Source organism: Salmo trutta, chromosome 12 (genome assembly GCF_901001165.1).
Source record: "Salmo trutta chromosome 12, fSalTru1.1, whole genome shotgun sequence".
Taxonomy (NCBI): Eukaryota; Metazoa; Chordata; class Actinopteri; order Salmoniformes; family Salmonidae; genus Salmo; species Salmo trutta.
Genome location: NC_042968.1, coordinates 42,985,167 through 42,998,415, shown reverse-complemented (window position 1 = coordinate 42,998,415; position 13,249 = coordinate 42,985,167). Strand labels below are relative to the sequence as shown.

Genomic DNA, 13,249 nt, shown 5'->3' with positions numbered 1-13,249 from the left:
CAGCCTGGCAGTGACGAGTCACTCAGGGACAGCCTGGCAGTGACGAGTCACTCATGGACAGCCTGGCAGTGACGAGTCACTCAGGGACAGCCTGGCAGTGACGAGTCACTCATGGGCAGCCTGGCAGTCACGAGTCACTCAGGGACAGCCTGGCAGTGACGAGTCACTCATGGACAGCCTGGCAGTCACGAGTCACTCAGGGACAGCCTGGCAGTGACGAGTCACTCAGGGACAGCCTGGCAGTCACGAGTCACTCAGGGACAGCCTGGCAGTGACGAGTCACTCAGGGACAGCCTGGCAGTGACGAGTCACTCAGGGACAGCCTGGCAGTCACGAGTCACTCAGGGACAGCCTGGCAGTGACGAGTCACTCAGGGACAGCCTGGCAGTGACGAGTCACTCAGGGACAGCCTGGCAGTGACGAGTCACTCAGGGACAGCCTGGCAGTGACGAGTCACTCATGGACAGCCTGGCAGTGACGAGTCACTCAGGGACAGCCTGGCAGTGACGAGTCACTCAGGGACAGCCTGGCAGTGACGAGTCACTCAGGGACAGCCTGGCAGTGACGAGTCACTCAGGGACAGCCTGGCAGTGACGAGTCACTCATGGACAGCCTGGCAGTGACGAGTCACTCAGGGACAGCCTGGCAGTGACGAGTCACTCATGGACAGCCTGGCAGTGACGAGTCACTCAGGGACAGCCTGGCAGTGACGAGTCACTCAGGGACAGCCTGGCAGTGACGAGTCACTCAGGGACAGCCTAGCAGTGACAGGTTGCCATAATCTCTTGGGGACTGACATCTCTCTGCGCTTAGCTTTTACTCTCTCATGTCTATCCTTGTATCTCCTTGTTGTGGAAGAGAGGAGAGGACGGCTCTTCTCACCTCAGTCTCTAAGAGGATGATTTAACTTCTCTAGAGCCCAAAAACCCGTAGGTGAACTGCAGCTCAACCATCCTGGAGTCACGCTATGGCATAACCTTTGTTTTTTCATGTTGTACAGCGCTCTATGCTTTTCAGTAATTAACAGGCCTCTCTCTCTCTCTCTGTGTGTGTGTGTGTGTGTGTGTGTGTGTGTGTGTGTGTGTGTGTGTGTGTGTGTGTGTGTGTGTGTGTGTGTGTGTGTGTGTTTCTGCAGGGGTCCGGGGAGGCCTCAGCACGGGGAACATTCATGGAGGGGGACTGTCTCAGCTGTATCAAGTACCTCATGTTCATCTTCAACTTCCTCATTTTTGTGAGTATATGCTGCTTGCTTACACTCCCACTGTCTGGTGTCCTGATGACCTGCTGTCTGGTGTCCTGATGACCTGCTGTCTGATGTCCTGATGTCTAATGTTCTGCTGTTTGATGTTCTGCTGTCTGATGTTCTGATGTCCTGCTGTCTGATGTTCTGCTGTCTGATGTTCTGATGTCCTGCTGTCTGATGTTATGCTGTCTGATGTTCTGCTGTCTGATGTCCTGATGTCTAATGTTCTGCTGTTTGATGTTCTGCTGTCTGATGTTCTGATGTCTGATGTTTTGCTGTCTGATGTTCTGCTGTCTGATGTCCTGCTGTTTGATGTTCTGATGTCCTGCTGTCTGATGTCCTGCTGTCTGATGTTCTGATGTTCTGCTGTCTGATGTTATGCTGTCTGATGTTCTGCTGTCTGATGTCCTGATGTTCTGCTGTCTGATGTTCTGCTGTCTGATGTTCTGCTGTCTGATGTCCTGCTGTCTGATGTTCTGCTCTCTGATGTTCTGCTGTCTGATGTCCTGCTGTCTTATGTCCTGCTGTCTGATGTTCTGCTGTCTGATGTTCTGCTGTCTGATGTTCTGCTGTCTAATGTTCTGCTGTCTGATGTTCTGCTGTCTGATGTTCTGCTGTCTGATGTCTGATGTCCTGCTGTCTGATGTCCTGCTGTCTGATGTCCTGCTGTCTGATGTTCTGCTGTCTGATGTTCTGCTGTCTGATGTCCTGCTGTCTGATGTTCTGCTGTCTGATGTTCTGCTGTCTGATGTCCTGCTGTCTGATGTTCTGCTGTCTGATGTCCTGCTGTCTGATGTCCTGCTGTCTGATGTTCTGTTTGATGTTCTGATGTCCTGCTGTCTGATGTCTGATGTTCTGCTGTCTGATGTCTGATGTCCTGCTGTCTGATGTTCTGCCGTCTGATGTTCTGCCGTCTGATGTTCTGCTGTCTGATGTTCTGCTGTCTGATGTTCTGCTATCTGATGTCCTGCTGTCTGATGTTCTGCTGTCTGATGTTCTGCTGTTTGATGTTCTGCTGTCTGATGTCCTGCTGTCTGATGTTCTGTTTGATGTTCTGATGTCCTGCTGTCTGATGTCTGATGTTCTGCTGTCTGATGTCTGATGTCCTGCTGTCTGATGTTCTGCTGTCTGATGTTCTGCTGTCTGACGTCCTGCTGTCTGATGTTCTGCTGTCTGATGTCCTGCTGTCTGATGTCCTGCTGTCTGATGTTCTGCTGTCTGATGTTCTGCTGTCTGATGTTCTGCTGTCTGATGTCCTGCTGTCTGATGTTCTGCTCTCTGATGTTCTGCTGTCTTATGTCCTGCTGTCTGATGTTCTGCTTTCTGATGTTCTGCTGTCTGATGTTCTGCTGTCTAATGTTCTGCTGTCTGATGTTCTGCTGTCTGATGTTCTGCTGTCTGATGTCTGATGTCCTGCTGTCTGATGTCCTGCTGTCTGATGTTCTGCTGTCTGATGTTCTGCTGTCTGATGTCCTGCTGTCTGATGTTCTGCTGTCTGATGTCCTGCTGTCTGATGTTCTGCTGTCTGATGTTCTGCTGTCTGATGTTCTGCTGTCTGATGTCCTGCTGTCTGATGTCCTGCTGTCTGATGTTCTGTTTGATGTTCTGATGTCCTGCTGTCTGATGTCTGATGTTCTGCTGTCTGATGTCTGATGTCCTGCTGTCTGATTGTTCTGCCGGCTGGTCTGGCCGTCTGATGTTCTGCCGTCTGATGTTCTGCCGTCTGATGTTCTGCTGTCTGATGTTTTGCAGTCTGATGTTCTGCTGTCTGATGTCCTGCTGTTTGATGTTCTGCTGTCTGATGTTCTGCTGTTTGATGTTCTGCTGTCTGATGTCCTGCTGTCTGATGTTCTGTTTGATGTTCTGATGTCCTGCTGTCTGATGTCTGATGTTCTGCTGTCTGATGTCCTGCTGTCTGATGTTCTGCTGTCTGATGTTCTGCTGTCTGATGTCCTGCTGTCTGATGTTCTGCTGTCTGATGTTCTGCTGTCTGATGTCCTGCTGTCTGATGTCCTGCTGTCTGATGTTCTGCTGTCTGATGTTCTGCTGTCTGATGTCCTGCTGTCTGATGTTCTGCTGTCTGATGTTCTGCTGTCTGATGTCCTGCTGTCTGACGTTCTGCTGTCTGATGTCCTGCTGTCTGATGTTCTGCTGTCTGATGTTCTGCTGTCTGATGTCCTGCTGTCTGATGTTCTGGTGTCTGATGTCCTGCTGTCTGATGTTCTGCTGTCTGATGTTCTGCTGTCTGATGTTCTGCTGACTGATGTTCTGCTGTCTGATGTCCTGTTGTCTGATGTCCTGCTGTCTGATGTGCTGCTGTCTGATGTTCTGCTGTCTGATGTCCTGCTGTCTGACGTTCTGCTGTCTGACGTCCTGCTGTCTGATGTTCTGCTGTCTGATGTCCTGCTGTCTGATGTTCTGCTGTCTGATGTTCTGGTATCTGATGCTGCACTGAACAAAAATAGAAACGCAACATGTAAAGTGTTGCTCCCATGTTTCATCAGCTAAAATAAAAAAATCCCAGAAATGTTCCATACGCACAAAAAGCTTATTTCTCTCCAATTTTGTGCACACATTTTTTTACATCCCTGTTACTGAGCATTTCTCCTTTGCCAAGATAATCCATCCACCTGATTATGCTTGAGTGACAAGCATCATCAACTTCGGCACAGGATATGTCGGTATAGCCTCTCCCAGTTAAATCAGACATCTACTTCCTACTTCCTGGCTGTACTCTGTTCTGATTGGCTGCCTGTGTGTCTCTCCTATTATGATTGGCTCCCTCTCTCTCTGTGTGTGTGGTCCAGTTAGGAGGCTCCTTCCTGCTTGCTGTGGGTGTGTGGGTACTGGTGGACCCTATGGGCTTCAGGGAGATCGTAGCAGCCAACCCTCTGCTCTTCACTGGGGTCTACATCATCCTGGCCATGGGGGCAATGCTCTTCCTCCTCGGCTTCCTGGGCTGCTGCGGAGCCATCCGGGAGAACAAGTGTCTGCTGCTCTTTGTAAGTTCAGAGTGTTATAATAGTGCTATAAACATTCCTAGGCTGTTGCTCTTTGTAAGTTCAGAGTGTTATAATAGTGCTATAAACATTCCTGGGCTGCTGCTCTTTGTAAGTTCAGAGTGTTATAATAGTGCTATACACATTCCTGGGCTACTGCTCTTTGTAAGTTCAGAGTGTTATAATAGTGCTATAAACATTCCTGGGCTGCTGCTCTTTGTAAGTTCAGAGTGTTATAATAGTGCTATAAACATTCCTGGGCTGCTGCTCTTTGTAAGTTCAGAGTGTTATAATAGTGCTATACACATTCCTGGGCTACTGCTCTTTGTAAGTTCAGAGTGTTATAATAGTGCTATAAACATTCCTGGGCTGCTGCTCTTTGTAAGTTCAGAGTGTTATAATGGTGTTATAAACATTCCTGGGCTGCTGCTCTTTGTAAGTTCAGAGTGTTATAATGGTGTTATAAACATTCCTGGGCTGCTGCTCTTTGTAAGTTCAGAGTGTTATAATGGTGTTATAAACATTCCTAGGCTGTTGCTCTTTGTAAGTTCAGAGTGTTATAATGGTGTTATAAACATTCCTGGGCTGCTACTCTTTGTAAGTCAGCTACTCTACATTATGATTGGTTAGCGCTGTTGGTTTGTCAGCATGTCAAATGACATAAAGCAGTGCTGGTAATTGGATATTGCTGATAAGCTGCATGAAAACCAATCAGGTGACAGCTATTTCCCTTCTGACCCTTCATCCCATCTACACTAATCATTATGGTTGCCTATATAGATGGCTCAGCTGGTAACTTGGAGCCCAGTGCTGGAAAACGCTGGGCTATTCAGGTAGTACAACGATATAAGGAATAGTGCCACCTAGTGGACTAAATGATATTGTGTTAATTATTGGTCACTGAAACAGAAGAGACCTTTGACTTATATTTTATTTATTATTTATTTGACCTTTATTTAACTAGGCAAGTCAGTTAAGAACAAATTCTTATTTTCAATGACGGCCTAGGAACAGTGGGTTAACTGCCTTGTTCAGGGGCAGAACGACAGATTTGTACCTTGTCAACTCGGGGATTTGATCTCTCTGTCTGTATATTGAGTTTTATTCATGAGGTTCCATATGTTAGCATCCATTATTTTATTTAAAAAATCTAATGTGTTTAGTGAATGAAGTCAATGTTCTGATTGTCCCTCTTCTCTCTCCCTCTCCTCAGTTCTTCATGCTCATCCTGGTCATCTTCCTGGCAGAGTTAGCAGCAGCCATCTTGGCCTTCATATTCCGGGAGCATGTGAGTGCTTCTCTGTTTCTGTCTCTGATTGGAATCAGGTAACTTTATTAGGACGTTATGTCCATATTAGGACAGGGTGGACTTACCCTATCAGACATCAGTCCCAGATATGACCATGAGGGACGCCTGTTATGGGGTTGTCAAACAAACCTGCCATATGAGAATCTTTACTGAAAGTGCTTCGAGGAATCAACTAGGACAGGGAAACAGTACCATGGCATTGCTACAGTAATAGGCTTGTCCAAGCAAACAAACTCACCGTAAAGCACCTGGTAACGATTCTCAATTAGATTCGGGCCAAAGGTATCAAGACGATTAAGAGGTTGCCGTGGTTTTAAAAGGACATCTGAACTATTCGGTAGAATCCTAAAGACACGCTTCTTTATTGTGCAGCTCACCAGAGAGAAGTTTACCAGAGATCTGAAGAGACACTACCAGGGACACAACAACACTGACGTCTTCACCTCCACGTGGAACGCCCTCATGACCACCGTAAGACTCCTGTCAGGGTCCACGGCTCCAGAGACAGTCCACTCTGTCCGTTATTAGTATCAGCCTCTCTCTGTCTGTATAGAACACCACTATACAGTACTGATCTACCATGTCTCTGTCTGTATAGAACACCACTATACAGTACTGATCTACCATGTCTCTGTCTGTATAGAACATCACTATACAGTACTGATCTACCATGTCTCTCTGTCTGTATAGAACACCACTATACAGTACTGATCTACCATGTCTCTGTCTGTATAGAACATCACTATACAGTACTGATCTACCATGTCTCTCTGTCTGTATAGAACATCACTATACAGTACTGATCTACCATGTCTCTGTCTGTATAGAACATCACTATACAGTACTGATCTACCATGTCTCTGTCTGTATAGAACATCACTATACAGTACTGATCTACCATGTCTCAGTCTGTATAGAACATCACTATACAGTACTGATCTACCATGTCTTTGTCTGTATAGAACATCACTATACAGTACTGATCTACCATGTCTCTGTCTGTATAGAACATCACTATACAGTACTAATCTACCATGTCTCTGTCTGTATAGAACATCACTATACAGTACTGATCTACCATGTCTCTGTCTGTATAGAACAGTACTAATCTACCATGTCTCTGTCTGTCTGTATAGAACATCACTATAGAGTACTAATCTACCATGTCTCTGTCTGTCTGTATAGAACATCACTATACAGTCCTGATCTACCAGGTCTCTGTCTGTATAGAACAGTACTAATCTACCATGTCTCTCTGTCTGTATAGAACATCACTATACAGTACTGATCTACCATGTCTCTGTCTGTATACAACATCACTATACAGTACTAATCTACCATGTCTCTCTGTCTGTATAGAACATCACTATACAGTACTGATCTACCATGTCTCTCTGTCTGTATAGAACATCACTATACAGTACTGATCTACCATGTCTCTGTCTGTATAGAACGTCACTATACAGTACTAATCTACCATGTCTCTCTGTCTGTATAGAACATCACTATACAGTACTGATCTACCATGTCTCTGTCTGTATAGAACAGTACTAATCTACCATGTCTCTGTCTGTCTGTATAGAACATCACTATAGAGTACTAATCTACCATGTCTCTGTCTGTCTGTATAGAACATCACTATACAGTACTGATCTACCAGGTCTCTGTCTGTATAGAACAGTACTAATCTACCATGTCTCTCTGTCTGTATAGAACACCACTATACAGTACTGATCTACCATGTCTCTCTCTGTCTGTATAGAACATCACTATACAGTACTGATCTACCATGTCTCTGTCTGTCTGTATAGAACATCACTATACAGTACTGATCTACCATGTCTCTCTGTCTGTATAGAACACCACTATACAGTACTGATCTACCATGTCTCTCTGTCTGTATAGAACACCACTATACAGTACTGATCTACCATGTCTCTCTCTGTCTGTATAGAACATCACTATACAGTACTGATCTACCATGTCTCTGTCTGTCTGTATAGAACATCACTATACAGTACTGATCTACCATGTCTCTCTGTCTGTATAGAACACCACTATACAGTACTGATCTACCATGTCTCTCTGTCTGTATAGAACATCACTATACAGTACTGATCTACCATGTCTCTCTCTGTCTGTATAGAACATCACTATACAGTACTAATCTACCATGTCTCTCTGTCTGTATAGAACAGTACTGATCTACCATGTCTCTGTCTGTATAGTTTGACTGCTGTGGGGTGAACAGCCCGGAGGACTTTGAGGAAAGCCTGTTCAGGCTCCTCAGCCCAGACAAGATGGTTCCTGGGGTGTGTTGCCAGGGCAACGGTCACCCTGGAGATGCGGTGGATGACCTCAGCAGGGACGAGTGTCAGAAGGGAAGCATGGAGCTCCGCTACAACAAGGTAACAAGAAACCTATGTGTGTGTGTGTGTGTGTGTGTGTGTGTGTGTGTGTGTGTTAGGGTGTGTGTGTGTGTGTGTGTGTGTGTGTGTGTGTGTGTGTGTGTGTGTGTGTGTGTGTGTTAGGGTATGTGTGTGTCTGTGTGCATTTATGTGTGTGTCTGTGTGTTTGTCTGTGGGATTTCTGTTTGTTATGTTTACAATGCCTCAGAAGTGTTAGTTTTCCAATGTGGTTAACATGAAATATGACACCAGCAGGACCTGCTATTCACTATATTACAGTTGTCTTGGAACCAAGTCTTGCATGCTTTGGCCAGCTCCTCAATATTACAGTAGTCTTTAATGTATACTGTTCTATATACTGTTTCTCTAATGCCCATGTTTCTTTCTTTCTTTCTTTGTGTCTGTCTTTCTTTCTTTGTGTCTGTCTTTCTTTCTTTGTGTCTGTCTTTCTTTCTTTGTGTCTGTCTTTCTTTCTTTGTGTCTTTCTTTCATTGTGTCTTTCTTTCTTTGTGTCTTTCTGTCTGTCTGTCTGTCTGTCTCTGTCTCTCTCTCTGTCTCTCTCTCTCTCTCTCTCTCTCTAGGGTTGTTACTCAGCGGTGGTGGACTATTTTGAGACGTATATCTACATGGCAGGAGCTCTGGCCATTGTTGTCTTGACGATTGAAGTACGTTCTCAAGGGTTTCTCCTGGTCTTGTAGAGCAGGTCCATCTTTAGTCCTTTAGTCTTTTCTCTACAGGATTATTGTTAGTTAGATTGCCAGGCATTTCCTAGTAATAAGACCCACCAGTGGTGTCCACAATGTGCTGTACATTTACTGCAAGAAGTGTGGAATGAGGCCATCTAGTGGGCAGAACTGGAATGACCTAACAGTCAATGTTACTTTAGACCAGGGCTGCCCAACCCTCTTCCTGGAGATCTACTGTCCTGTGGGTTTTCAGCCCAACCCTCTTCCTGGAGATCTACCGTCCTGTAGGTTATCAGTTCAACCCTCTTCCTGGAGATCTACTGTCCTGTAGGTTTTCAGTCCAACCCTCTCCCTGGAGATCTACTGTCCTGTAGGTTTTCAGTCCAACCCTCTTCCTGGAGATCTACTGTCCTGTGGGTTTTCAGTCCAACCCTCTTCCTGGAGATCTACTGTCCTGTAGGTTTTCAGTCCAACCCTCTTCCTGGAGATCTACTGTCCTGTAGGTTTTCAGTCCAACCCTCTTCCTGGAGATCTACTGTCCTGTAGGTTTTCAGTCCAACCCTCTCCCTGGAGATCTACTGTCCTGTAGGTTTTCAGTCCAACCCTCTTCCTGGAGATCTACTGTCCTGTGGGTTTTCAGTCCAACCCTCTTCCTGGAGATCTACTGTCCTGTAGGTTTTCAGTCCAACCCTCTTCCTGGAGATCTACTGTCCTGTAGGTTTTCAGTCCAACCCTCTTCCTGGAGATCTACTGTCCTGTAGGTTTTCAGTCCAACCCTCTTCCTGGAGATCTACTGAGCTGTGGGTTTTCACTCCAACCCTCTTCCTGGAGATCTACTGTCCTGTAGGTTTTCAGTCCAACCCTCTTCCTGGAGATCTACTATCCTGTGGGTTTTCAGTCCAACCCTCTTCCTGGAGATCTACTGTCCTGTGGGTTTTCAGTCCAACCCTCTTCCTGGAGATCTACCATCCTGTGGGTTTTCAGTCCAACCCTCTTCCTGGAGATCTACTGTCCTGTAGGTTTTCAGTCCAACCCTCTTCCTGGAGATCTACCGTCCTGTAGGTTTTCAGTCCAACCCTCTTCCTGGAGATCTAGCATCCTGTAGGTTTTCACTCCAACCCTCTTCCTGGAGATCTACTGTCCTGTGGGTTTTCAGTCCAACCCTCTTCCTGGAGATCTACTGTCCTGTAGGTTTTCAGTCCAACCCTCTTCCTGGAGATCTACTGTCCTGTAGGTTTTCACTCCAACCCTCTTCCTGGAGATCTACTGTCCTGTGGGTTTTCAGTCCAACCCTCTTCCTGGAGATCTACTGTCCTGTGGGTTTTCAGTCCAACCCTCTTCCTGGAGATCTACTGTCCTGTAGGTTTTCAGTCCAACCCTCTTCCTGGAGATCTACCGTCCTGTAGGTTTTCAGTCCAACCCTCTTCCTGGAGATCTACTGTCCTGTGGGTTTTCAGTCCAACCCTCTTCCTGGAGATCTACTGTCCTGTAGGTTTTCAGTCCAACCCTCTTCCTGGAGATCTACCGTCCTGTGGGTTTTCAGTCCAACCCTAATTTAACACACCTGATTCTACTAATTAGCTCCTCAAAACGACCTTAACTAGCTGAATCAGATATGCTAAATTAGGGTTGGACTGAAAACCTACAGGACAGTAGATCTCCAGGAAGAGGGTTGGGCTGCCTTGCTATAGAAGATACAGTATTGGCCTACTTTCCCCGCTATACTGTGGATTCAATCCCTCTAACTTTTTGTTTGAGTTCATCAGTAAGTAATCTAGCTACAATGTTTGCCAATAGTGACAATATATTGCAGTGATCCTCCTAACCCTTCCTAAACTGTCTCCCTTGTTCTCTCAGCTGTTTGCCATGGTGTTTGCCATGTGTCTGTTCAGAGGAATCGACCAGTAACCCTGACAACACACACAGCCCCAGGAAGACACTCAACAAAGGAACACAGACTGACGAAGGAGAAGAGAGCCGAAAGATACCCACCTGTAGATTATAAATCAGATGTTAGGAGAATAGAGCCTGTAGATTATAAATCAGATGTTAGGAGAATAGAGCCTGTAGATTATAAATCAGATGTTAGGAGAATAGAGCCTGTAGATTATAAATCAGATGTTAGGAGAATAGAGCCTATAGATTATAAATCAGATGTTAGGAGAATAGAGCCTGTAGATTATAAATCAGATGTTAGGAGAATAGAGCCTGTAGATTATAAATCAGATGTTAGGAGAATAGAGCCTGTAGATTATAAATCAGATGTTAGGAGAATAGAGCCTGTAGATTATAAATCAGATGTTAGGAGAATAGAGACTATAGATTATAAATCAGATGTTAGGAGAATAGAGCCTATAGATTATAAATCAGATGTTAGGAGAATAGAGCCTGTAGATTATAAATCAGATGTTAGGAGAACAGAGCCTATAGATTATAAATCAGATGTTAGGAGAATAGAGCCTGTAGATTATAAATCAGATGTTAGGAGAATAGAGCCTGTAGATTATAAATCAGATGTTAGGAGAATAGAGCCTGTAGATTATAAATCAGATGTTAGGAGAATAGAGCCTATAGATTATAAATCAGATGTTAGGAGAATAGAGCCTGTAGATTATAAATCAGATGTTAGGAGAATAGAGCCTGTAGATTATAAATCAGATGTTAGGAGAATAGAGCCTGTAGATTATAAATCAGATGTTAGGAGAATAGAGCCTGTAGATTATAAATCAGATGTTAGGAGAATAGAGCCTATAGATTATAAATCAGATGTTAGGAGAATAGAGCCTGTAGATTATAAATCAGATGTTAGGAGAATAGAGCCTGTAGATTATAAATCAGATGTTAGGAGAATAGAGCCTGTAGATTATAAATCAGATGATAGGAGAACAGTGACTTGTACTTCACAGCTGGACCTCTGAGGTGCTGTTCAGACCAGGACATTGTAGACCAGGGCTAGGGGGGTCAATTCTATTTCAAATCAGGAGGTAAAGCCAAAATTCCAATTCCAATGTTCCACATTGAAAAGTAGAAAAAAGGGGAATTGGAATTTCAGTTGTACTTCCTGAATTGACTGATTTGAAATGGATTTGAGCCCAACCCCACTATAGACACAGAGCATGAAGAGAAAACAGGAGTTACTGTACCAGGACAGAAACATGTCCTCTGCACTGTTACGTTAGTGCAGCACTGTCTGAACAGGATTGAAATGTATAGCACTGTCTCTAGCCTGAGTGCCAGTCTGTTTGTACTATCATGCCAACTCCCTGTCACACTGACCCTAGCCTGAGTGGCAGTCTGTTTGTACTATCATGCCAACTCCCTGTCACACTGACCATAGCCTGAGTGCCAGTCTGTTTGTACTATCATGCCAACTCCCTGTCACACTGACCCTAGCCTGAGTGCCAGTCTGTTTGTACTATCATGCCAACTCCCTGTCACACTGACCATAGCCTGAGTACCAGTCTGTTTGTACTATCATGCCAACTCCCTGTCACTCATTGTCACAATGAGCAATGGAGTTGGTAAGAACACAAACAGATCTGGGATCAGGCTGTAGAAGGAGACAACAGATCTACCACTATATAGGGAATAGGGCTCTGGTCTATAGTAGTGCACTATATAGGGAATAGGGCCCTGGTCTATAGTAGTACCACTATATAGGGAATAGAGCTCTGGTCTATAGTAGTACCACTATATAGGGAATAGGGCTCTGGTCTATAGTAGTACCACTATATAGGGAATAGGGCCCTGGTCTATAGTAGTACCACTATATAGGGAATAGGGCTCTGGTCTATAGTAGTACACTATATAGGGAATAGGGCCCTGGTCTATAGTAGTACCACTATATAGGGAATAGGGCTCTGGTCTATAGTAGTACCACTATATAGGGAATAGGGCTCTGGTCTATAGTAGTACCACTATATCGGGAATAGGGCTCTGGTCTATAGTAGTACCACTATATAGGGAATAGGGCTCTGGTCTATAGTAGTACCACTATATAGGGAATAGGGCTCTGGTCTATAGTAGTACCACTATATAGGGAATAGGGCTCTGGACTATAGTAGTACCACTATATAGGGAATAGGGTTCTGGTCTATAGTAGTACCACTATATAGGGAATAGGGTTCTGGTCTATAGTAGTACCACTATATAGGGAATAGGGCTCTGGTCTATAGTAGTACCACTATATAGGGAATAGGGTTCTGGTCTATAGTAGTACCACTATATAGGGAATAGGGCCCTGGTCTATAGTAGTACCACTATATAGGGAATAGGGCTCTGGTCTATAGTAGTACCACTATATAGGGAATAGGGCTCTGGTGTATAGTAGTACCACTATATAGGGAATAGGGCTCTGGACTATAGTAGTACCACTATATAGGGAATAGGGTTCTGGTCTATAGTAGTACCACTATATAGGGAATAGGGTTCTGGTCTATAGTAGTACCACTATATAGGGAATAGGGCTCGGGTCTATAGTAGTACCACTATATAGGGAATAGGGCTCTGGTCTATAGTAGTACCACTATATAGGGAATAGGGTTCTGGTCTATAGTAGTACCACTATATAGGGAATAGGGCTCTGGTCTATAGTAGTACCACTA

General features: G+C 44.8%; 1 protein-coding gene across 1 annotated transcript; it reads left to right on the top strand.

The window, feature by feature from the left end:
- Positions 1-1,143: 1,143 nt before the first annotated feature.
- LOC115203582 (tetraspanin-18) lies at positions 1,144-11,227 on the top strand. The gene is made up of 7 exons (XM_029768371.1): positions 1,144-1,231; positions 4,051-4,245; positions 5,456-5,530; positions 5,924-6,022; positions 7,780-7,959; positions 8,541-8,624; positions 10,503-11,227. The coding sequence occupies exons 1-7, from the start codon at positions 1,169-1,171 to the stop codon at positions 10,551-10,553; spliced, it is 747 nt and encodes a 248-aa protein (XP_029624231.1). The 5' UTR covers positions 1,144-1,168; the 3' UTR covers positions 10,554-11,227.
- The last annotated feature ends 2,022 nt before the right edge of the window (positions 11,228-13,249 follow it).

What these genes read in the sequence shown, in the direction of transcription:
- LOC115203582 (XM_029768371.1), top strand. Translation starts at nt 1,169, where the DNA reads ATGGAGGGGGACTGTCTCAGCTGTATCAAGTACCTCATGTTCATCTTC. An exon ending in TGGAGCTCCGCTACAACAAG is followed by an intron (nt 7,960 to 8,540) that starts GTAACAAGAAAC and finishes CTCTCTCTCTAG; the next exon opens with GGTTGTTACTCAGCGGTGGT. An exon ending in TTGTTGTCTTGACGATTGAA is followed by an intron (nt 8,625 to 10,502) that starts GTACGTTCTCAA and finishes TTGTTCTCTCAG; the next exon opens with CTGTTTGCCATGGTGTTTGC.